At 39.1% G+C, this 24187-nt stretch overlaps 1 protein-coding gene across 1 annotated transcript in view; it reads right to left on the bottom strand.

Annotated features, from left to right (window-relative positions):
- Positions 1 to 465: 465 nt before the first annotated feature.
- The window catches only part of VKORC1L1 (vitamin K epoxide reductase complex subunit 1L1), a 35783-nt gene continuing 12061 nt past the window's right edge, over positions 466 to 24187 (bottom strand). Inside the window, exons 2-3 of the mRNA XM_088445941.1 lie at positions 13707 to 13816; positions 466 to 8221 (exon numbers count right to left, since the gene is read on the bottom strand). Coding sequence (XP_088302067.1) covers positions 7995 to 8221; positions 13707 to 13816 — 337 coding nt within the window. The 3' untranslated portion in view covers positions 466 to 7994. The remainder of the gene's footprint in view (positions 8222 to 13706; positions 13817 to 24187) is intronic.

The raw sequence follows: 24187 nt of genomic DNA, 5'->3' as shown, positions 1-24187 counted from the left end.
CCTGCGGCTGCATGTATTCTTGCCGATGGACAGATATGTCTGCAGATATCTCTGTCCATCAGCAGTGCAGCACAGCCGATGCGATAGGTCTGTGAACGTCGTTCACAGACCTATTGCTGGTACACACTGACTGATGGGCACCAGATATATTGTCCAATCAATTGAGCGGCCAATATATCTGTCTGTGTACCTAGCTTAATACACAATTAAGCTGTACAGCAGCAAATTAAAGTTTATTTCACAGTTATTGATTGGACTACAATAAAGGTAAACAAAACTTTAGCACCACGCATAAGCTGGTGCTTATTCCTTTTTGCTTGAATTCTGTTGACAATTTCAATAGAATAGCCACAGGCATACATCCAATTGAACAGTTTAAAAAACAAACAATCCAGATAGTGTTTCTACATTTATTTTATACCAAAAATGATATGCAACAAAAAAAACTTACATATTTACATGACACTTTTTCAACAGAAATTAAAATAGCTCTGAATTTGTCTGACAGAGGGACGATTGTGGAACTTGAGACCAACTCGCAGGCGATTTTGCTTGAAGTGTTTACTCTGGATTTAAAAGCAGTAGTTCAAACATTCTGAGGGAACATTACCATATACATAAACACCTAATATTTGGCCATGCTCATAACAATTTTACAGTAAAAAAAAAACCCTTCAGGTTTAAGAATTCTTATATAAAAAATATTCTTGTCAACACAAGAAAAAAAGTTGTGTTGACAAGAATTTTTTGTATACATTGATCCAATATGGGTGGTGGTGCACCCAGGGGTAAAAAAATAGGTCAAAGATAGATCTTTTATCTAGGTAATTATATTACCGTTGGTTTTTCTTTACACCATCATACACTGAATTTAATCCTGTGCAGAATTTCCTCCCCACTTTCCCCCTTTTCCCTAACATTTTGAGGTTTAGGAATTCTAAATAATTACTGTCTCGTGGCCTAATGCTCTATTATAAAAGCATCAGTCTATCTGTAATGAATGTTACAACTGGTATATGCTGCATTTGCCAAATATATATATGGTCACTTTGATATAATACTGTTAGAAAAAGAAAACTTGAGATGACAAATGAAGGTCTTGTGCATGGCTCTTTCTGAATAAAAAGTGTTAGAATTGGAAATATAGATCGACATATACATAAAATGGCCAAAGAACTGTTTTAGCAACTAGCAGCTAATGTGATGTCCTCTGACAAAAAAGATGAAGCCTACTTCTACAAGCCAACACGCCATAGCAGCAAACAGTTGGGTATTCATTTACTCTTATTATGTGGAATTGCTAAAGTAATACTAATTGTACATGTTGTTTAGCATGGTCTACTCCATACCCATATTAAATCAATCACATGAATAGAGGGGAGTAGTAACCCGCACATGCTGTCATCAGGGCTGGTTCCAGACTTCAAGACATTTTTTACAGGAAGAATTAATTTGTTAAACAGTTCTTAAAAAAATAATTCTAAGCTTCTGAAGGATATGTTACTATTAGATTGTTTATTATTAAATTCACATTTACTAAAAAAAATGGAAGTAGACGATTTCTGTACTAATGTATAGTCAAGTATTTAGCAATTTCAAATATGGGAAATGTGACAAAGACAAGGTTTCTCCGATGCTTAAGCCTGTGTTTCATTACTGTTAAATGCTCATTTTTGAATATGAAGAACTGATAGGTATTTAGTAAAAGCAGTTTTAGGATCATTGAAAATGTACGGCATCGATACCAACTGGAAATTATGGTGCTCTGATTGACTCATTTTGGTCTATCAATATGCTGGCTACAAATAAAACGGGAGGAGACAAATCTGGACTTTTCCTCAATTTGGACACCTCAATCTGTTTTCAGGCAGTGTGGTGTGCACAGACCACAAGCTGCCAGAAGGAGCAGTGCTGGACACAAAGCATCAGGGGGACCTTCTGATTATATGTAAGCCTCAGATTAAGAAATATTTAGGGCAGAACTTTACTTCTGTGTCTCCCAAAATATAAATTTTCCACTTTTGGGCAAAATAATCACGATCGAAAAAAAAAAAAAAAAAAGGAATTTTTAAATCTATTAGAACTCAAATTAATCTTTTAATTTTAACCAAAAATCCTTAGACAAACATCTCCCAAAAAGCTACAACCCAACTATAGCTTTGTCTTCCACCCTCATACGGACATACAAATCCCCGTTCTGGAAGGAAGGCTTCCATCCTCTATAACTAACACTATTTTTTAGTATCCACCATATGAAGAAGGTGGAGAAAACTTTTCTAACCTCTTTATATCTCTTGGCGACCACTTTGCTAAAGAGAGTTGCATTGCTAGTGCCACCACTCACAATCATACAATCTTTAGGGCAATTAGGAACCATCATTAAATTGTGAAAAGGTTATACTAGACTATTTCTTGTTAATGTATTTCCAAATCTAGTAATTTTCAAGTAAATTACCAATCCATCTATTCTCATTTGTCCACACTACACTTCTAGTTTTGTCTTTTTCAAAATGATCTTTCCTCTCCAAGTTATTCCCAAGCTTCAGGTCTTCAGCTGGTTGTTGGGACATGCTGATAGAGGGGATGAAAAGTGCCCTCTGCCTACTTCTCAGCTATAAATAATTGGTAAACTGGACTCGACAAACAGCATAACTTACAAGAACAGGATACAACGCAGTGCAAATGGAGCAAAGCACGCTTGTATCTATTGCTTGGAATTTGTTTTGCAAACAAGCTTTAACTGTACTTTGAAATAAAATTGTGACTAGCTATAACAAACTCATGCTTCCATTGAAGCAAATCAATGACCATACAAAAAAAACATTCATCTTTGAATATTAGAAAGTAATGCTTTATGGTAGTTCATTTTTATTATCAATCTTAGACATACCACAATAAACGTTTAGTATCCAACATTTCATAGTGTTTAAATATGCTAAGTTACAGTACAGAGAAAAACATATACCTGGCAGAAGGAAAGGAACAGAGTTTTGTACCACCTGCAGCAATATAAAAATAGAGTGTGATTGGACTGGAATTTCCCCACAGTCTCGTATAAAGAAAACTTTATTGGTACTACATAAAATGTTTGGGGGAACTCAACACACATGCATAGCTAGATCATCTGATAAATCCATTGTAACTCGTGCTAGAGATGTAGCCTCCTAGTTTAGCAGGTGAACTGGACACCTGAACAATGAAATACTGTATTTGGCCCACAATAGTTTGTTTTTATCTTTACACAATAACTATACAATGGAATGTTTGATAGCTCAGGCTGTGCAAAACAAAGACAGTAGCTTTCACACGTAAACATCCTTAGATTAGAAAGACACCAGTCACTGATCAAGCTTACAACATTGGTACCTTGTATAATTTAAAGTAACCAGATTTAAAAAGTTGGCTTGGACATGCAACACTTGTTATAACACTTTACAGTAAGGATGTAATTCAGCAGTCCAGCCACAGCTCCCAAGATGCCCTGGCTGAAGTGAAGTTTGTTGTACCCCAGCTGCAGGCTTTGCGATATATACATTATTCTGTTGTCACAAAGAAACTAATTGCAATTAGACTGTGGGGCAACAGAACTATGTATATCACAAAGACCTTTTAAAAGGTGCATTACAAATGTGAAAAATACTTGTTACCCTGTGTTCGTAAGGGATTTTTTTTTACTTAAAATGACAACCACATACTTCAGTGCAATAAGAAAGTTGATGAGAAAAAAAAAAAAAAAAAAAGGAGGGACCAAAAATCTAGTATATCAAGTATATGAACAGACTACCTGTCAATCATGGCACTCTTGTTTTCCATGTGCACCGTTACCACTATAATATAGTGTGCAGTGATTGGAGACTCCACCATTTTTGCAGCTACAGTATGAGACATGATCTAAAGTACATTGGTGCTTAATAAATAATACATATCAATTACAGATAAGGGTACATGCACAGCTGGTTTATTTCTTGTGAGGGGCAGTTACCAATAAAAGCATATCATGCTATTAAACCAGCAATGCACATGGATAGCTTTTATTGCTTCTGTTTTATATCCCGTCTTTCTGGATGTAAATCACACAGTGACTGCAGTATGCTTTTTCGATTTGCACAATATATCTTTTCAACCAAAAGCATACAGCTAACATGGCAAAAATGCAGAGGCATTTAAAAGTGAGCAGCTTATAAAAACCCTATGCACAAAACCATACATAACCGTTTAACCTAATAAAAATGTAATTAACCCACACTGTGTTATCGTGTACGGTTTCTTGTGTAGGGAACAAACATCGCTCACTCCTCTCAAAGGACCCACCTGTGTACACACAACCCAACGTTTCAGCCATAACAGATTCCCATTTGTTAGACTTGTTCCTAATTGGATTACTATGAGGCTAAACTTATTAGGTGATAACATGTTCAGCTCTGCAGATAGAATTATACTAAATGTGGCCAGTAGACACCTGACAGAATTTTGAGAATTTCCCACAAATCTACTTTCAATGCAAATTGCTACAGAGCAAAATAATGGCAGCGCTACATGTAATTATGGTAGTAGGTACATTTTTATACATTAAGTAGCAGTAGTATTTTTACTACATTAAGTAGTGGCTGGGCCTAAACTAAAAATCCATTGTAATCCTATGCCATATTAAAGGCTGGAAGCAGAAGGCACTTTAACCTACTTTTTGACAACACTTTAAATGTTCCCAAGTTTTCTACATACTATTTCCACTGAGCTATCTAACAAGGTTAAGGGATTTATGTATCAAGCAGTGAAAAGTGTGGAGAAGTGGACCAGTGGAAAAGTTGCCCATAGCAACCAATCAGCTCCTACCTATTTTAGACTGTACTTGATAAATGCTAATTTAATGCTGATTGGTTGCTATGGGCAACTTCTCCACTGCTCCATGCTTTTTACTGCTTGATACATAAACCCAAGTGTGACAAGGCCTCTGGTCAGAAGATAAAGGAAAATCAACATGGCTATTTTACTATGTTCACTGAAGTACATGTTAATAGTATGTTAATAGTAGATGACGACGTCATGGTGTAATACTTCCAGCTGTCCAGATTACTAGTCAACTGCTAGAAGGGAAAACAAAAAATACACCCCTGTTGAATTCTGGAAAAACAGCGAAGTGCATTAATACACTGGATTCTAAATCAGTGTATACATGAAGGGGAAAAAAACTCCACAATAAGAAGCTGGTCACTCATGCTAATGCAAGTGGGGACAGATCTAAGGTTTTATGGTTTGAATTATGCAGATTTCCATCACATTATCACAAGCCACAGCTCACACAGGTGCAATGCTCCCATGGGGCAGGATCCTCAGGAAACAGAGCCATGCATACAAATGTTAGTGTAAATATCACTCATGTCACTCAGTATTTGGGGCAGACTCTGTTGGAAATATGAGCAAGTGTATAAAGCCAATGCCACATACAACAGGTGCAAACAGAAAATAAACTGTCAGTTTGAGGTTTCCAACCAGTGCGCAATGCCTGGAGAATAAAGCCTGGCTAGAACGGACATACCCTTGACATCAGTATCTGCTACATGCACATTGCCCCCATTCTGAAATCACACTATGCAGACTTGTTCCTCACAGTACTGTCTATTAAACATCTCAGACCAAAAACATTCCAGGATTTTGGCATTATCTTGTTGTGTTCCATATACTGCCAAGCACAGCTCTATGGGTCTGTTTAGTCCACAACATGAAAGCCAAGTTCCCATTGCCAGATTCTTCCCTACACAAGAGCAACACATCAATAAGTGGAAACACAATCAGCTACTTCATATAAAAACAATTTGTTTAAAACAAAGCCAGTTTTGCACCCCTTCCACCGTCATTCTATAAGATGGGCGGTAAAAATTATGCTTTTCCTATTTCATAAAGGAATCAGAAGCTTTCTACACTAAAGACAGTTACATGTTAATTAGACGAGCGTCACTAGAAACCAGAACCTCTGCTTACTTGTCATTGTGAGCAGGAATAAGACGCAGGCGTTGCTCACTTAATTCCTCCTCTGCATCATGGGTATATCTCCTCCCCTCACCACCGTTAACATGTACCCAGATGTATCCATGTAGCATCACCTAATTTTAATAAGCTCATTTAATGTATCAGTGGTTGGTCAATGTGATCTCTGAAGCCTTTGCCTTCCTATGTAACACCCCTGGATTTGTTCTCTGACATATAGGGAGTCTAACCAAATGTAATTCTATATTAGCAGCATTCTACACATTTAGCTAAAATACATAAAGATGAACATAACGGTTACCTACATGGCTTGTTATTGTATAAAATGTCAATAATATGGACAGAATGGGAGTCAACAGTGAGTCTCAGGATTAGTAATACAATGCTTTTCAATTCAGTATGAAGCAGTGGGAGATTTGAAAACCGCTGATGTGAGCTGAAAATGTGGAGGCGTAAGTGAGTGGTAGCCATATAATAGCACTAAGACTGTCTTGCACAAAATAGTCTGATATCTCCCATCAGTTACAGTATTTGTCTACCTTAAGCTACATCCCCGGTAACAGAAGCCTTCTTCTAGCCGACTAGACATCGTACAAAGAACCTTTTCTTCACCAATGATCATCTTTTTTATACACGACTATATATCACCTATGTTCTAGCAGGAATTGCAGCAAACATCTGACAAGCAATTCTGATGGCAACACATCAGTTCCCATCACTTAAAAACCTAAAAGCATTTTTAATTTTCGTTTAAATCTGTCCAGAGTGGTTGTACATTACACTTATTTAGCAAGCATTACCAGATTTAAGTTTTATTATTTGGAGTTTTTGGTCACTTTAAAAAATGGCATCAAAGAAAAAAAATAATACAAATAAATCCACAAGTATCCTTATTGTAAGATTGTTCACATAAACACACAAGTAGTTTTCACTGACAATTCCCAGGACAAATGTATAGAGACAGAGCTCAATTCCGGAGTGGAGAAGGGTGTTCCAGTGTGGGGGCTTCAGAGAGTTGGTTTATACTGGTGGATCAAGAAGAGACTCAAAATTCCAGAAGCTTGTCTTGAAATTTTCTGGGTTCTGTGTCCATAATCATTGAATAATCAGGAAAAATTTACTTCCATGCTTTTCGATCAGCTAAAATACTGGCTCTCACTAACATTACAGCTTTGCCTCCTTGTATGTTATTCTGTCTTAAATCTTGCACTATGGCTATCAGAGTTGATGTTGGTACCTGCAACCCCTTTCTAGAATAACTCTCTACAGCCCAGCTGCTACAGTGCTTACAAGATGTGAGGGATGTGTCAATCTAAAATTAGTGCAATAAAGCTGCTTTCATTTCCCCAACTTCAGTTGCTCTCTGTATAACATTACATAGTAGTAAAACAGCCTCCTTGTTGTAAGGTCCCCAAACATATGGCAAACATGATTAAGGTGATGTGGCAAGTAAAAGTTTTAACGCTGCTCAATCTGGATAGAAATCAAAAGCGGACAGTGTATTTGGCTGCCACATCTGTTCGAGTATATCTGAATTAGCAATGGCAGCCATAAAATACATGGCAACCTGAAATACCAATGGTAGCCACAAAATAACCATATCAGCCACATGATAAAAGCTTGAAATGAAAAAAACAAACATAATAAATTACCCGCATTGAAGGATTGACACACAAAACAAACAGAGAGAGGGAGGCACAAGAGGGTAAACATGTTGCCAGGAAAAGAAAATGTGCCACTTTAAACACGTTTGTAAGTACAGTTAAAGCTTGTCACTCATTTCATTTAGAATCACTCCTTCATCCATTTCAAATGGGAGGCGGCATTGCAGAATTATACACACATCCAGGGCCCTTTCAGTCAAAAGTGATAAAAAAAAAAAAAAAAAAAGATAATTGGTTAAGATTGTTCTTAATCTCGCAAACTGTCTGTCCCCCAACCAATAAAAGTGTACTGCAAAATAAACTGTAAGGAAGCAGTGTCCTTCAGACAGGAGTTCAAGAGGCCTCTCATTCTTGTTTATCCTGCAGCTGCAGTTTCCAGGCTTCATTCAAGTAAACTAGTCGTTTGTAGTTGATGATAAGGAGAATGAAGTTCAGCAAATAAGTGGTGATGCAGATAATACAGCAGTCCGTCAGCACAAAGTACAGAATGTATGCCAGGTAGAGTGACCCTACAACTGACACTATAGATGTGGTCATTAGCACTAATGCTGCTACAGCACTTACTGTCATACCTGCAAAAGAGGAAACAAGTGTTAAAGAGTACAGAATGACATGTTAAATGTACATGTAACCCTAATACATTGTTAGAGCTAGCAATGTAACATAAAAGCACATCAATCCTATCCCTTCAGCACTACAGAACCATGCTTTGATGAAGGAAATACTGTCCACCATCATATTGCATTACAGTTTCTACAAGAAACTACTCTACTACGGGCACAGTGATGGTAAATAGGGGGATGATGGGATGAAGGCTGCACTGCAGAGAACGGGAAGAACAGCTCAACTTATATACTTACCCTGAACTCTTGGTCCCCTATTCACTTGAAGCCAGTAAAGCTAGAGCGGGAGGGAGGCATACGCCAACATACACAGAGAGGAAACTTCATTTGTATCTTGTAGCAACCATAAGGCCGAAAAATGCAGATTTTACATAAAAAGCACAATCTGAGATACATATCATACTGGCTCAAAGGGAATATGGGAAGTCAGCATTTTATTTCTATATCCCCTTAAACAATTATTTCATTGTAGGGTTTAAACACATTTACATGCCCAACTGCCCCAGTTACAATCTAATTCCCTGCAATAGATACCTATCACCTACCAGTATATGTTAGAACTGCACTCTGGTTGTAATACAAATCTGCCGTTCCATAACATTAACAAAATGGCAAGACCTGCATCATAGTATATATAAAGTATATATGACACACTGAAGAACCAGAAAAATGTTACCAAATACAGGGAATTACTTTTTAACATTTATTTTTAAGACACTACAAAGTGTAAGCAACACGGTAGAAGGTATACATAGAAAACAGTAACAGGGTATCATAGCTAAAGTACAATATGCAAAATAGCAACAGCAGATCAGAGCAGAAGTGCATAGCAAAAATACCAAACGCCTCCCCACCTACTAGCAAGACAATGGAGCAGAGTATAATCCTGGTGACATGGATGGAGGGGCCGTACCCGTAAGAGCTTAAATACTAACCAAACAGAATTAAGGTGCAACAAATATCCATCTCATATGCACAGTGCCACTTCATGATCCAGTCCTAAACATTAGCTTGCCATCAGTTAGTTCTAGCTACTGACATGCCCCCAACAAGATCAATAAAAGACTGAAATGCCCATAGGGGGAATAAAAATGACTGAGAAGTGCACTCTATAAAAACACAAGCGGTCTAACAGTATTTGGTCCCATCAGGAGGGGAATGGAGTAAAGCCAGTATACATAGGTCAGGTAGTTTATTAACCCTCTATGCAAGTTATAAGTAAACTTAAGATATTCTAAACCTGTGCAACAAATAAAACGTACAGATATTTGGATTGGCATAAGTACTATTTACAGTATATGTTTAGTCTAAGAATATTTGCCCTCTTTCTAGACACCTGCTGCCTCAGTTCTTCTTTATATTAGGGGTCACTTGTGCTAAGAGCAATATTTTCTGTGCTGTGACTGCAAACTCTGCGCCTGCTCTGAGTCATTTCCCTAATCTATTGTGTGGATACTTGTCAGGCCAGGACTGTGTGTAACTCTGGGAGAAAAAAAATATTCTGAGAAAAGAAAGCAAACAATAGAAGTGTACTCATAGAGGTGTACTAAGTGGTAGACTTCATAGCAGCATAAAGGTGAATAAAACATTATCCATGTAATGTACTAAAGATCCACTTATGGAGAAAAAGCCGCTCCTGCATCACCTGTTATCGTTGTGAAGGAGGAGGCAGCTGCCATGATGTTCAGTAAAAACAGCCGCATCGAGGAGAGTGAATGTAAAATCACCCCCTTTGCGGTGACCGCAGAAATGCACAGCACAGCTTGAATGAGTTGTGCGCATGCGCAACACTGGGATTTTTTTTTTTTTAACAAATTTCATTGACAATCAAACAGCTAGAGAAGACTTCCAGGCTGCCTCTCTTCAGCTGGTGGCAGATAATGGGACCTTCAAGTGATGATATGAGTGCTGGAGTAAAATGACAACAAGTGTCTACTCTCCTTCGTTACACCCGAGTCACTTAGCGCTGCCATAGCCACCTATGGCAGTGCTAATATTCGAGCCTGCGAGTATCGCTACCTCACTGTGGATCAAAATCGGAAATTAATATATTATAGAAACTCAAGTCATAACTTTAATATTGATAAATCGTACTAAAACAGACTAATCTGTGCGCTCAAAATGCATATCAGACTAGTGCTTTGGAGTTTCATCCTTAGAATAGTAACCCACTGCAATAAGAAAACATTAGTGACACTGCATGACAAACCTTACTGCATTTCACATACAATAGTAACAGCGCTTTCATTTGCTGTTGGGGAGGGTTTGTATTAACAGAGAAATAAAGAAAATACAAATTTTAGCTACATGTCAGACATCAGACAGATGGAGCACTGCTCAAATAGATATCAGATAAAAAGGGGAAATTCAATTTTTATTTTTTTTGGCGGCTAAACCCTTGCACCCAAAATCCTGGCTTTGGGCGGATTTCTGCCAGTCACTTTAGGAGGGTGTGAGCAGAAATAATGGGTGCCCACAGCAAGCAATTAAATAGCTCCCGTCACTTTAGATAGGAGCTGCAGATGCAGAAAAACAATTAAGTTCCTCCCATAGTGTCATAAAGATATCAGGAAATGAAAACCCGAGTATATCCTAAGGCAGTGGTTCCCAATGTTTTTCTGTTCACAGTACCCCTAGAGGGCGATTGAATTCAACACATTAGGCGCTACATGCTGTTACAGAAACATTGAGGGGTATTCAATATGGGTGTTTTTTGTGTTAATATCGCACTTTTTATCGTTTTTTCGCTAATATCACTTGTTTTAGTTTTACACTGTATTCAATATCAAAGACTTATCGCAGTTTTGAAAAGTCTTTGATAAAAAACAGTGATAACTTTTCACCATTGAATAGGTGTTGAAAAAAAGTGCAGAATTGGGGTTTAGGGGTGCAGGCTTAAAAAAAATAGCCTGCACCCCTGAGATTGACATTTAAAAAAGAACTGTCAAAAAAAGTTTTTTAAAAAAATAGGAGACACCCCAAAAAATTAATTTATAAATTGGGGCGCAAAAAAAAAAAAAATGGGAAAAAATTGTTAAACAATAGGGAAATAGGTTCAGGGCTATTCTGCAAGTATGCGGCAGGTGTTTTCTAGAATAGATTTATAGCGGCAGGTGCACAATTGCAGAATTTTAAAAAAATTACTTTAGGAACACCAAAATATGGTAGTACCCATTTTCCTGTACCCCAAATTTGATGGGACCACTTAAAAAAAACGAAAAAAATAACCTAAGTGCTCTTCTGCATCACTTCTTCAATGTCGGGAAAAAAGCACCTGCTGCGGCTATTTAAATCCCCGACTTTCAATTAAAGGCTAAAACGGGGGTACCCATAGTGATCCCCCATATTTTTACATCTGTAGGGGGGTCTTATAATTATTTTAAGGAAAAATTCGTAACTTTACGCAAATCCAACTTCGGAGTTTCCCGTTTTCGTTAACTTTATATTGAATACGGGGATAAGCGGGAGCGCGCACCAGACTTAACGCAGAAAAAAAACTCCGATATGAAACGTTAACTTCGGCAGTGAAGTTAACGTTTCATATTGAATACCCCTCTTAGTGTTTAAGAACATTATCATTTATAATTGCTGTAATAAAAGAAACCACCAGACTCCATTGCCTTGCATCATAGGCATACTTACACACACAACCAATAAGAAGTAGAAAATGGAAGAAAAGTCTCCAATATTTTCTTCAGCTACTCCTCCATCCAAAGGCTGGTTATGTCTCTTATCCATATTTTTTCAGGGTTATTTTCTGGTGGGATACTCCTGGGGTCCCCTCCTGTGACTTGCTTCTGTTATGAACTTATAAAGACATTTTGGAATACATATACTCTCACACACCCCAAGACTGTTATATACAATACACTTGCAGCCGTGATTGGTGAAATATAACACAGTCTGCGGTTGTTAGAGGTTAATATTTACTGGTTAAATTGTAAATTACCTGCCAGCATGCCTATCCCACATCCAGTCACTTCTTGGCTGGGGCATCCTGCTGTGAATCAGCAAAGTAACTGGCAATGGCTTATATTGAGCAGTGGAGGATACTGTGTAAATGGAGACCCATACAGGCTGTATATAAAAGCTGCCGCCCAAAAAGTATGTTTCTTGGATGCATCAGTTTTATACAGAGGTTACAAAAAAAATAAATGATTTGGGACTGGACCATCTACGGCTGTAAGTGGACTTCAGTGAGTAGTCTTGCACGGTTTGTGAACCTCTGTCCTAAGGTATACTTCAATGGATTCCAAAACATCCTCACAAAATATAGGACATGCATTTTTAGTGGTGCACCATGCGTATGCAATCGCTCAGTTCATTTGCACTTTTAGACCAGCAAACATTGGAAAGGTCTAAAAGCAAATCGTGGAGCAATGAAAAATTCAGGAAGAAGTCTTTCCCCCATACTACATAAGATATAAATGGGAGATTAGACGAGGAGTGTTTTACCGAAGAACGCAGGATCCCAACTAGCTGAAAATCCAGTATATTGCCCATCTGATGGTTGAGGCGTTCTTCAGCGCTTACTGGTGAAAAATACGTACAAGGTACAGTTGCTGCAGTATGTTAGATTTCCAGGAGAATTTCCCCTTACTGTCAGCATAAAACAAACCCTCTCATAAATCTAGTGCGCAATGACTGTGGGAAAAGTTATGTAGGTTAAAAATATATTACACCAGGAAGTGCAATCATACACATTATAATTGCTTAATTAATCAAAACCTGACTTATTTAATTTAATTTAGATATCCACAGACGAAAGTTCCACTGATTTTACGGCCATCATTTTATGTACAACCTACCTGGCTTCATAGACTAACATTACACAGAAGGTTACCTGATATTTATAATAGAAAATGCCATGTGATTTCATGGTCTTATGACCAAGGCTTCTAATTCAGCCTTTCGCGCCTTCTATTATTATAGTATGATCACTATGGGTGGGAATTTAATTGAAAGCGATGCTGTTTAGCTTCGGGAATAAGTGCCTGGTGCTATACAATTGTCCACATCACACCCGGCATTAAAGTCCAAAGATACAGGGTTTAGTTGCAGTAAACAGCATTTTCCAACTGCAGTGCTGGGCGCGGTGCTTTTAGCGGATGCTGTAAGCCCCAACAACAACGTGGCACTAGTTAAGTCGAAATTTTGGTCGCACTTCAGGAGGGTGTAGACAGAAATTCTGTAGTTGCAGGTTTACAACTAGGCTAATTGAATAGCTCCGGGCACTCAATCCCGGAGCTAAACATCACATTTAAATGAATTCCCCCCATGAGTATGCAAATTGCTTACATTTCTATACACATAGCAAGGATGGTGTATATGTACTGTACTCTATACCTTGAATCTAAAATCTGTCTGGTCAGGCCAACACTCCTAATACACTGTAAATACCTAGACTACATGGCTACATTGTAACTGTACTCACCCAGAAGCATCTGTAGTAAATAAAAAATAAGTCCAAAGACACTGTTTGGTTGATTCATTACACTATCATTTCCAAAGACGGAACCCAAAAGACCAAATCCACGACCCCATCTGCAGAACAGAAAACAAAGTCATAAGTTCAGCTGCCCCCAAACACTTCTTACATATATGCATATTTACATAGACATTCAAGAATTGCATTTAACCTTTTAGAATAAAATTGCTGCATAGAGAAAACCTTCACATTCTCCAAAAGGAAAAAAACAAATAACCTGTTCGCCCAGATGCACAAGTTAAGAGAGAAGTAACTTAGTATTAGAGAGCCCAAATTGTCCTACAAAAGTACAAACACAAAAGGTAAAAAGCAACTAGACACGGCTTCATATGATCGTTTTGCAAAAAACAATTCATAAAGTCAACAAAATGATTTAGTTGAAGCTGAATGACTGAGACAAAGAGTTGCAGCAGCAGAACAAATTCCAAAGTAAAATTAGGGAGAATATCATGAGCAGGGATGGTAAATCTAGAGGCGATGTCCAATTAATCAAAACACAGGTTCATAGCATAGCAGCACACATGTAAGCCTAACTGAATGCTAGCCTGCATAAGCAATATACTAGCCAGCATAAATTAGAAATATACTAAATAGCACTCAAATATAACCACATGATTATTACAAGACAAGAATGGTTACAGAACTCCTATGGTAATACTTATACAAATAGCGAATCCATATCAAAAGCATTTGTTCACATGGGCATTGCCAAATCTGACATTTTTTTATCATTACAAAAAAAACTAAAAAGAAAAACGAAAACAGGTACATGGAAGAGAGGTATAAACTCCCATAGAGATCACTGATCTCTTCAAAGATATGCAAGTACAGTGACCAAAGCCTAAAACTGGGTACACACTAGGACAACGAATCGGCAATCCAGCGGTTCTGCCATCCTGACTATTGGCAAGTGCATACACACTTATCAATCAGCGGTCCAATGTGTTATGCCTGATGTCACAACTAAGTGGGCATTTACATGTGCCCGCCCAATTGTGATGTCAGGCACTGGCAGCCCCTGCAGTACAGGTGGTCGGCTGACAGCCATACACACAGCATAATGTGCTGATATATCTGCAGATATATCGTCCATCTGCTGTGCTGCACAGCTGATACCATATGTCTGAATAACGTAATTCACAGACATATTGCTGGTAAACACCGACCCACATGCTCACGATATATCGGTTGTTCAATTGAACGGCCGATATATCATCTAATGTGCACTCGGCATTAAAGAGGGGAAGATGCAGAATGATGTTCTTAGCTAGGAATAGTAACCATACAATTATCCGGTTTCACACAGACTAATAGTACATCACATGGCTACCTGATACATAGCAGTGCACATATGCAGACTGATTAGGCCACTCAGTCTTGCATCAGATTTGACCAAATAATTGTGTAACCAAATCGGAAAGAGCCAGCTATTCATAGCTCAGACCAAACATGTAGAAACAGGGCAACATTATACGGTAAAAAGCAGTCATATCAATTAAATTACCATGCATCCCAACAGGCAATAGTGGTCTTTTACATACATTCCGTGATTTGAGGACTCTTCTGTAGGCTCTTACAATGTACAATTTGTATTCTCCATGATTCGTTTATTATTTCCTAACAATGCCTAGCTTTTTGTCACTTTATTACAAGTGATCAGTTGAATGTGTTAACATTTACTTAGTAAATATTTGATTATTAACACATTCTAGAGGTATGCACAACAATGAGAATCCCGACTGGGATTTAAAACGGTATTAAAAATGGAAACGGGATGTCCAACCTTATCAAGTGGTGGCATTCTTTTGCTGTGCTGGATATCAGTTATAAGGGTCAGAGAATGGCTGTCAGAACATTTCAAATCTACAATCGATACAAGCCGTCAGACTGACACCAAAGTGTTAGTGAACCATTAGAGTGGAAATTAGCTTGTTTTATCAGCAAACTTCCCAAAGTAATTTACCAATGGGCAATGATTTGATTCTAGAGGAGGAATATATGACTGCTTTATATAGGAAACTATAATAATGTAAAGGCAATATTAATTGCACCACTGAATTAGAATTTATCTTACATACCAACCTGCATATGATCAAACAGACAACCTTTTTAGAAAATGACTGGTCTAGTAAGATTTAAGAGGGACTATGGAAAATGCATAAACAGCATATATTCTTTACAAACTAATTTAGAGTAAACATTGTCCACAACATCTGTACCATTTTATTCCTCTGTTCTTTTACATTAATAAAACAACGTGGTTAAATTGTGAGCTCCTCTTTATTAAGAATTGATCATTATTCTGTTTTTTTATATGCATTTTCCATGTGATCATCCTTAGAAAGGTATAAATCTATTTGTCCAACTAATTGGAAGAGCGTAAGAACTATTGATCACTCAGAAAGGCAGTCAGACTTAATTACCCCTCCCATTCAGGTGCCAAAAGTCCTAGCCAGAAACATTACGGGAGGAATACAATTGGTTCTTACATCCACGGCTGGCGGTGCCAGGTGCCCGACAGAGCAATTCAATTGTTGCTCTGTTTGGGCACCTACAGCCGCTGGACCACACATTTCTGCTCACAGCCCCACAGGCAGACAAGCACAAATGTGTGATAAGTTGGCATTTTGGGCACCCAAAGCAGGACTTTAGATGGGTTTAGCCAGTTTACGAGGCTTAACCCTGTCTATTTAGGCACAACATGCGTGATATGCATGGGTGCCCTAAAACAAATGCATAATGGGTGCTCTAAAACAAATGCATATCGCACCCCAATATCTCGTCACTCAAGTAGTAATAGAACTGTTTTTTGAAAAAGTAATGCTGCCCATCCACTCGGCAATTAAACCTAGCGAAGGAGCAATAACGACGGTCGTTATCGCTCCATCGCTTGGTAATCGCCAGCAAAAGGTTAAAAACGACCAGCGATGTGCACGCCCGCTGATCATTTTAAACATCAATCATCGCCCGAACATGACGGTCAACCTGACGACCGCCGTCAGGTTGCCATGTTCGGGGATGGTTGATCTGCACACACTGAACATCTGAACGTTCAGTGTATGCAGTTCACCTCGCGGGAGACGACGGCGTCGTAATCATGCCGTCGTCTCCCGCATCACTAAGTGACGGCGACATTGTGGAGCCTAGTCAATCTCATTTATGTTGGCCACATATATTGAAATTTCAGACACTTGGCCAACTAACGCCTTAATGCATAAGGAGGGGCTCTAGACTGCACACCCTAATAGTAATGAAAGGTGCCATCATGCTGAGATTTCAAAGTGACATGTACAAAAAACAGAGTTGCAGATGCACTATGCGATCATTACTGTATACGTTTAAATTTATAATATACAATTTCAGAGGTAGTTTGCATATCAATGGCCACTGATACGGGCCTGCCCACCAGCATCAAGGTCACCTCATTGAGCAGGTCCCTAACACTCTGGGGTTCACATCTGGGACACAGGGCACGCCAAAAGTCAGCTCAGCCAAAGACCTCCCCAGGGCATCACACGAAACAAAGGGTGACAGTGAAGTGTTAAAGTATCAGGTGTGTAAAGTAATTAACAAGTGTTATAATAATGATAAGGGTAGAATATGTGTGAAAAAATACATAAATAATAAACAAACATGAAAGTGATATACAAAGTGACTATATGTATTAAATGGTGATGCCCTGGAGAGGTCCAGCCAGAACAGCTCAGGGGGCCCCATGCCCAAACGCTCACCCCAAATAAACTGATACTAACAAACTACCTCTGAAATTGTATATTATAAATTTAAACGTATATAGTAATGATCGCATAGTGCATCTGCAACTCTGTTTTTTGTACATGTCACTTTGAAATCTCAGCATGATGGCACCTTTCATTACTATTAGGGTGTGCAATCTAGAACCCCTCCTTATACTCCATATTGTGTATTTATACACACATCTGAAGCCTGAGATTGCTCCAGTCTAGATTTGCACCCCTCCCCCACCCCCTCATGTGTTTTTAAGCAGGGACCTAGCATTTGACTGCACAAGGCAACAGGCATAATTACAAGTAAGTCCTATTTATATTGTTAGTATCAGTTTATTTGGGGTGAGCGTTTGGGTGTGGGGCCCCCTGAGCTGTTCTGGCTGGACCTCTCCAGGGCATCACCATCTAATACATATAGTCACTTTGTATATCACCCTCATGTTTGTTTATTATTTATGTATTTTTTCACACATATTCTACCCTTATCATTATTATAACACTTGTTAATCACTTTACACACCTGATACTTTAGCACTTCACTGTCACCCTTTGTTTCGTGTGATGCCCTGGGGTGGTCTTTGGCTGTGCTGACTTTTGAGGTGCCCTGCGTCCCAGATGTGAACCCCAGAGTGTTAGGGACCTGCTCAATGAGGTGACCTTGACGCTGGTGGGCAGGTCCGTATCAGTGGCCATTGATATGCAAACTACCTCTGAAATTGTATATTATAAATTTAAACGTATACAGTAATGATCGCATAGTGCATCTGCAGCTCTGTTTTTTGTACATAACACCTTAATGCCCAATAATGATCCTATCAAAATCATTTTGGGGGCGATTCAATTCAACGCAAATTGAATAGCGCTGGAAGTGAGCTCCCGGAGCTATTCAATTCAGTGTGCTGTTTGGTTGGAGAATGCCGGTTATCGTGCCTTAACAAGGGTGTTAAGGCGCGTTAACCGGCATTCTCTGACCAAAGAGCCGGGCGCGTGGCTGTTAGCGCCACGCTAAGCAGAAAAACAGCTGTGCGCCCGGCACTTTGGTCGGATTTCTCCTCGCATCCCCAGGTGGGTGCGAGAAGTTGTACTCAGCAGCCGATGAGAGTCTGTTAGACTCATCGGCTGCTGCTGCTCCCACTGCAGGAGCCATCTTCTGGCTCCCGCAGTGGGAGGAGCTGTTAGCGGCGGGACCAGGAGCGGGGGTTTCAGGTAAGTGATTTTTTATTTATTTTTATTAAGTCTCTCTACTGGGGGGGGGGGGGGGGGTTTAGTGGGGGCACTACCATGGGGGGGGGGGGGATTACTACAGAGGGGGGATTACCACAGGGTGTACTACCAGGAGGGGATTACTACAGGGGGCACAACCAGGGAGAGTTACTACTGGGGGCACTACCACATTTCCCACAATAGGCTTATACTCGAGTCAATAAGTTTTCCCAGTTTTTTGTGGTAAAAGTAGGTACCTCGGCTTATATTCGGGTCGCCTTATACTCGAGTATATACAGTAAATTGACAATTTAATCTTAAGTGTTTTTTTTCTGTTATTGAAGTGTTATTGATCTGGAAAACCTGCAATTAGTGACAGGTTAATAGTTATCTATAGTCCTCAAAAAAGTAAAAACATTTTTAGTGGCAATGATTTAAAGTGGATCAAAAACCTTAATAAATATTACTGCCTATATTCATAAATTACTACATTTTATAAGGACACTAATATTTCAACAAATACATGGCCTCTGACGCAGTACAGGGAGTTGCTAACTTTATCATATTTTCTTTTTCTTAAACAGACACCAAGCCCAACAAAGATTAACACTCATATATATGTTCAATACAACTTCATAGTCTGTAAAACAAAAACAAAAAAGGGACTTATCCATTAAACACCATTTGCTCTGTACAATAAGCCAAACAGATAGCACCTACAATTATTTAATATGTAAAAAACCTGTACTGAAGGCAGAGAGGCTCTACCTGTTTTTGGAGGACTCCACTAATAACACACACACACACATTTATTTTCTCTATAGGCACACGTACTCCATCATAGAGCAACTTGTGGGGTGCTACAGCAAAGGTCCACCATAATAAATATAGCGACCAAGCACAAACAGTCCAAAGACGGGCACTCTCCAAAATATTCACGTCAATTTGATGCATCAATATACATTTATTTGTGGAAATAGCAATCCACCCAGTGAATCTGCAGTGATTTAAAACACTAACATTTCATAAGTTTGATCAGCATATAATTTCTCAAGTATGTGTCCTTGGTTACCTAAATCGCCATTAGCCAAACAATTATGCTGGTTATATCCTTATGGCAGAAAAATTATGTCCAGACCAATAATAGCCTCACTTAAAAATCATCAAAATCATTCACATAAATCTCATAGTGGTAATGCATCTCCATGCACTTCAAATGCTTCTAGCAAACCACTCTTACTATCAGTCACTGTATTGCTGGGATACCTCCATAGTTAGTCCAGTCACTCTAATGCCTCTGTGACAGTCTAAGCAATCCACTGTTATGCTTGTTGTTCCAGCAGTGTAACTAGTAATGGGTCACTTAACATCCATCAGACACATAAATAATACTTATGCCGTCGTCAGTCGACCTCGGTCCCATTCTGGACCGTTCAAGACTCACTAGTTCTTAATCAAAAGATCTGTCAGCAAATAACATCCAGCTTATCTTTCAAAGTGTTTGGTAGAGTTCATATAGGTAACGATCATGGTCCCAACGTGTTTCGTCCTCTTATCTGCACTTCCCTTGATGAAGTCCAGCTAAGAGGACGAAACGCTTAAAGATAAGCTGATACCCATTTTTAAAAAAAAATATTGCTATACATTGTCTTTTATATTATTGTCGTTTATCCCTTTCTAACTATTTACAGTCAGATGGGTTTGTTTTGATTTTTCAGCCTAATGATGGCTTGCTTCACTGATAGTGACAGCTCTTTGAATCTCATATTGAGAGTTGACAGCAACTAATTCCAAATGCAAATGTCACACCTAGAATCAACTCCAGACCTTTTACCTGCTTAATTGATAATGAAATAACGAGGGAATAGCCCACACCTGTCCATGAAATAGCTTTTGAGTTGATAGTCCCATTACTTTTGGCCCCTTAAAAAGTGGGAGGCACATATAGAAACCGTTGTATTTCCTACACTGTTCACCTGATTTGGATGTAATTACCCTCAAATTAAATCTGAAAGTCTGCAGTTAAAGCACATCTTGTTTGTTTCATTCCAAAGCCATTGTGGTGGTGAATAGATGCCAAAATATGAAAATTCTGTCAATGTCCCAATATTTATGCACCTGACTGTAAATATGTTCTGAGTATTTTGCATTAATTGTGATTATCTTAAACTCTTATGAAAAATAATTTTTTAGATGAAGTTTTAAGCCAGTTTTAACTTACTATATATCTAATTGGTTTTTCATAGTTATGAATTACTCATAGATCTTACGTTATTTATATTGCACTGAGTCACTTTAACTATCAGAGATAGGTCTACCTGCACAGGTTGCATAAGTTCACTTTACAAACACACCAGTAGGCGCCTATTGTCAACTTTCCTGTTAGAGATATATACACACACATAATTATATATATAAATATATATATATATATTTATTTTGAACCCTTATATCGTGCGTACACTGGTTTAGCTGCACCTCTACTAGTAGAGGACCTAGAAATAGAAATGAAAGAGAGGGGGTACCTTTGGTGCACTACAACTTTGAATATTAATTGAATAGGAGAAATTTCCACCACTTAGGGGAATTTACTAAAATATTAGCTGTTGGTCAAACACAACTTTCTAGTTACTCTTCAAATCACCCTTGTTTATGTTTTGGATATTATTCATAAAATAAAAGCCCTATGGTAGCCCATAATTCTTGTACCATATATAAAACAATTTACAATACAAATCAATACATAAATGGCATAAAACAACTTTTAGTAAACCTGCCCCAGTACAGAAGGATAGAGGTTATCTGCCACCTACACCCTTACAGGTGTGAGCTCTTAGGTGTACCTCTTATGTGGTAGGTGCAAGTGTTTCAACTATATCCTATGAGCCAAGCAGCACACACACCTATGTTAGTAAAACAGAGTGCACAGCACTATGTTACTGCAGAGAGAGCCGGCACATCCTTTCAGTAAACGCAAAAAAGGGTAAAGTTTAAATCCATCACAATAAGGATCCAAACAAAGCATCCATCAGTAAAATGAATATTCATTAAAAAAAAAAAAAAAAAGGTAAGGGCATAGGGGTGACTGGAAACTTAACGCATGTGAAGCAGCATCAGGTAAAAAGCAGTATATTCATGTAACAAGTCAGATACTTATTGCAAGTCAAACCCCAGCATGCAATGCCCAACAGCTGTTTCGGTGTTTACTGTGACACCATCATGGGCAGCAAAATACATCCCCCAACATACACAATAAATACCTGTATAATAATCAACCAAGCATACACACCTGTATCAAGAAAAACCCGCCAAATACCGGTAAAGGTATCCGGAGTTACCAGGGCCAGAAATGGGGCAAAGTGGGGTTGTATGAACCTCATTCAGGCCAACGGTGTATAGACAAGAGGAAGTGACGCTCCGAAAACCGGAACTCATCACCAGTTGCCACAGCAAGCTAAGGAACAATGGTAGTGGCACTCCGGGACCACAGTCAGCCACCCGTTGTCAAAACAGCCCAAAACAATCAAACAAAGCCAAAGCAACTAAGCAAATGGCAAAAAGTAACACTCACGGCCAAATGGTGAAACAGTGACAAGTCACAGAATCGTTACTGGTCACCAAGGCAACCACTGACATAACGGAAGTGACATTCCAAAATCGGAACTAATCACCTGTTGTTATGTCAACCCATATACAACTAGATGACCATTACACTAGTATACATAAGGTGTAGATAGAAGGTCGATATATATAGGTAATAACATTATATACATTACTACAAATTATACATACAAAAAAAAGTTACATAAATGGAAGAGATAATTAGCATAGGATTCAAAAAGTGAAAAAAGCAAAAAAATATCCCATTACAGATTAAGATAATCTTGTCTACAAAAAGCAACCCAGTGTCAATGCTTCATTGAGTCCATTTGGTGCTATGGAAGTCAAACGAACGATCTACATACACTCACGCTGTAATAATAGTCTATCACGGTCTCCACCTCTTCTCAGATGGGGAACATGGTCAATAGGAAGAAAACAACACTCTCTCATAGTATGTTTAAAAAGGGCAAAGTGTCTAGCGACCGGAGACGTATTGGAATCTACCAATGACATGGCTTTTTTGATAGATGAACGGTGAAGGGCAATTTTCTCTTTAAGATGCCTAATAGTTTGCCCATATAGAGTAATTGACAAGGTAACATAATGAGGTAAATCACGTAACAAATGTCACAATCCAAATTAAATCTAATATCATACTTAATATTTTTAGTAGGGTTCACAAAATGTGTCCCAACATTAAGGAACTGACAGTTAATACAGCCCTGACATCTGAAGACCCCATTTTTAGGCCGCAGCCATGTGTTCTTATTCTTTAAATTAGGACCAAGGTCGGACTTGGCAACAATGTCCTTAATATTGCTGCTCTGCTTGTAACAAAAAAGTGGCGGTTTCTGACAAATTAATCCAATATTCTCATCAGACCAAAGGATGTGCCAGTGTCTATTAACAGCTTCACGAATATGCTTGGATGCAATAGCAAAAAGTGGACGTAAACACCATACGGTCTAATTCTTGGCAGCGATCTTGATTCACAAGGGCCTGTGGCCCTGATTCAGAGCCGGACGCTCTTACAGAGCGCTCGCTCTGAATCAGGGCCCGTCCTTCATAATATTTAGAGCTGCCTCCTAGCCGCTTGTATAGCTGTAGGTGACCACCAACATCTATAGCGAGCGGCCAGGAAGACGGTCGCGATGGTCAAGACCATCGCGACCATCGGGCTTGCGACGAGACCCTTGTGGTAGCGTCTCGTTGCAGCAAGCCCTGGAGTGCTTTCAGCTCTATCAGAGCTGAAAGCACTCCCACTGACATCACTTGTGATGTCAGTGGGGCCGGCCGCAGACGGTAGGCGTTCCCATGGGAACATCTCCATCTGGGCAGCCACGCCCCCAGCACGCCCACCCAAGGTGGCGTGCTGTCACTCAACATCGACAGCAAGCCCCCTTTGGTACGAGACCCGGAGCGACGGCTTGCCCGTCGCTATCCGGGTCTCGCGCATGCGCACGACGTAGCCGGCTCCGTTGTGCGCATGCGCACTGGGCCAACATCGACCCACTTGCGAGCGCTCAGCGCTTGCGAGCGGGTCTGAATCAGGCCCAGTGTCTGAGTCAAATTGAGACTGTTATTGCCTCCTGGATTCTGTAGGATAGCCTCTGTTAATAAATTTATTGCCCATGTCTTGTAATGCTTCTGGTAGTTCTGAACCTTCAGACGTGATTCGCACAACCCGTAATAGATGTGATAGAGGAAGTCCTCTTTTGAGGGGCATTGGGTGAAATCTATTAGCTTCCAACAGCATGTTTTTATCAGTGGATTTCCTAAATAATTTGGTAGTTAGCATTGCACCATGTTTACATATACAAACATCTAAACAGTTAATGGTAGTTTCACTTTACGACAAAGTGAATCTAATGGCAG

Source organism: Taudactylus pleione, unplaced genomic scaffold (assembly GCF_031769625.1).
Source record: "Taudactylus pleione unplaced genomic scaffold, aTauple2 ptg000391l, whole genome shotgun sequence".
In the NCBI taxonomy this organism is placed as follows: domain Eukaryota; kingdom Metazoa; phylum Chordata; class Amphibia; order Anura; family Myobatrachidae; genus Taudactylus; species Taudactylus pleione.
Note: the sequence above shows the minus strand (reverse complement) of the source record. Positions and strands in the feature narration are given on the sequence as shown.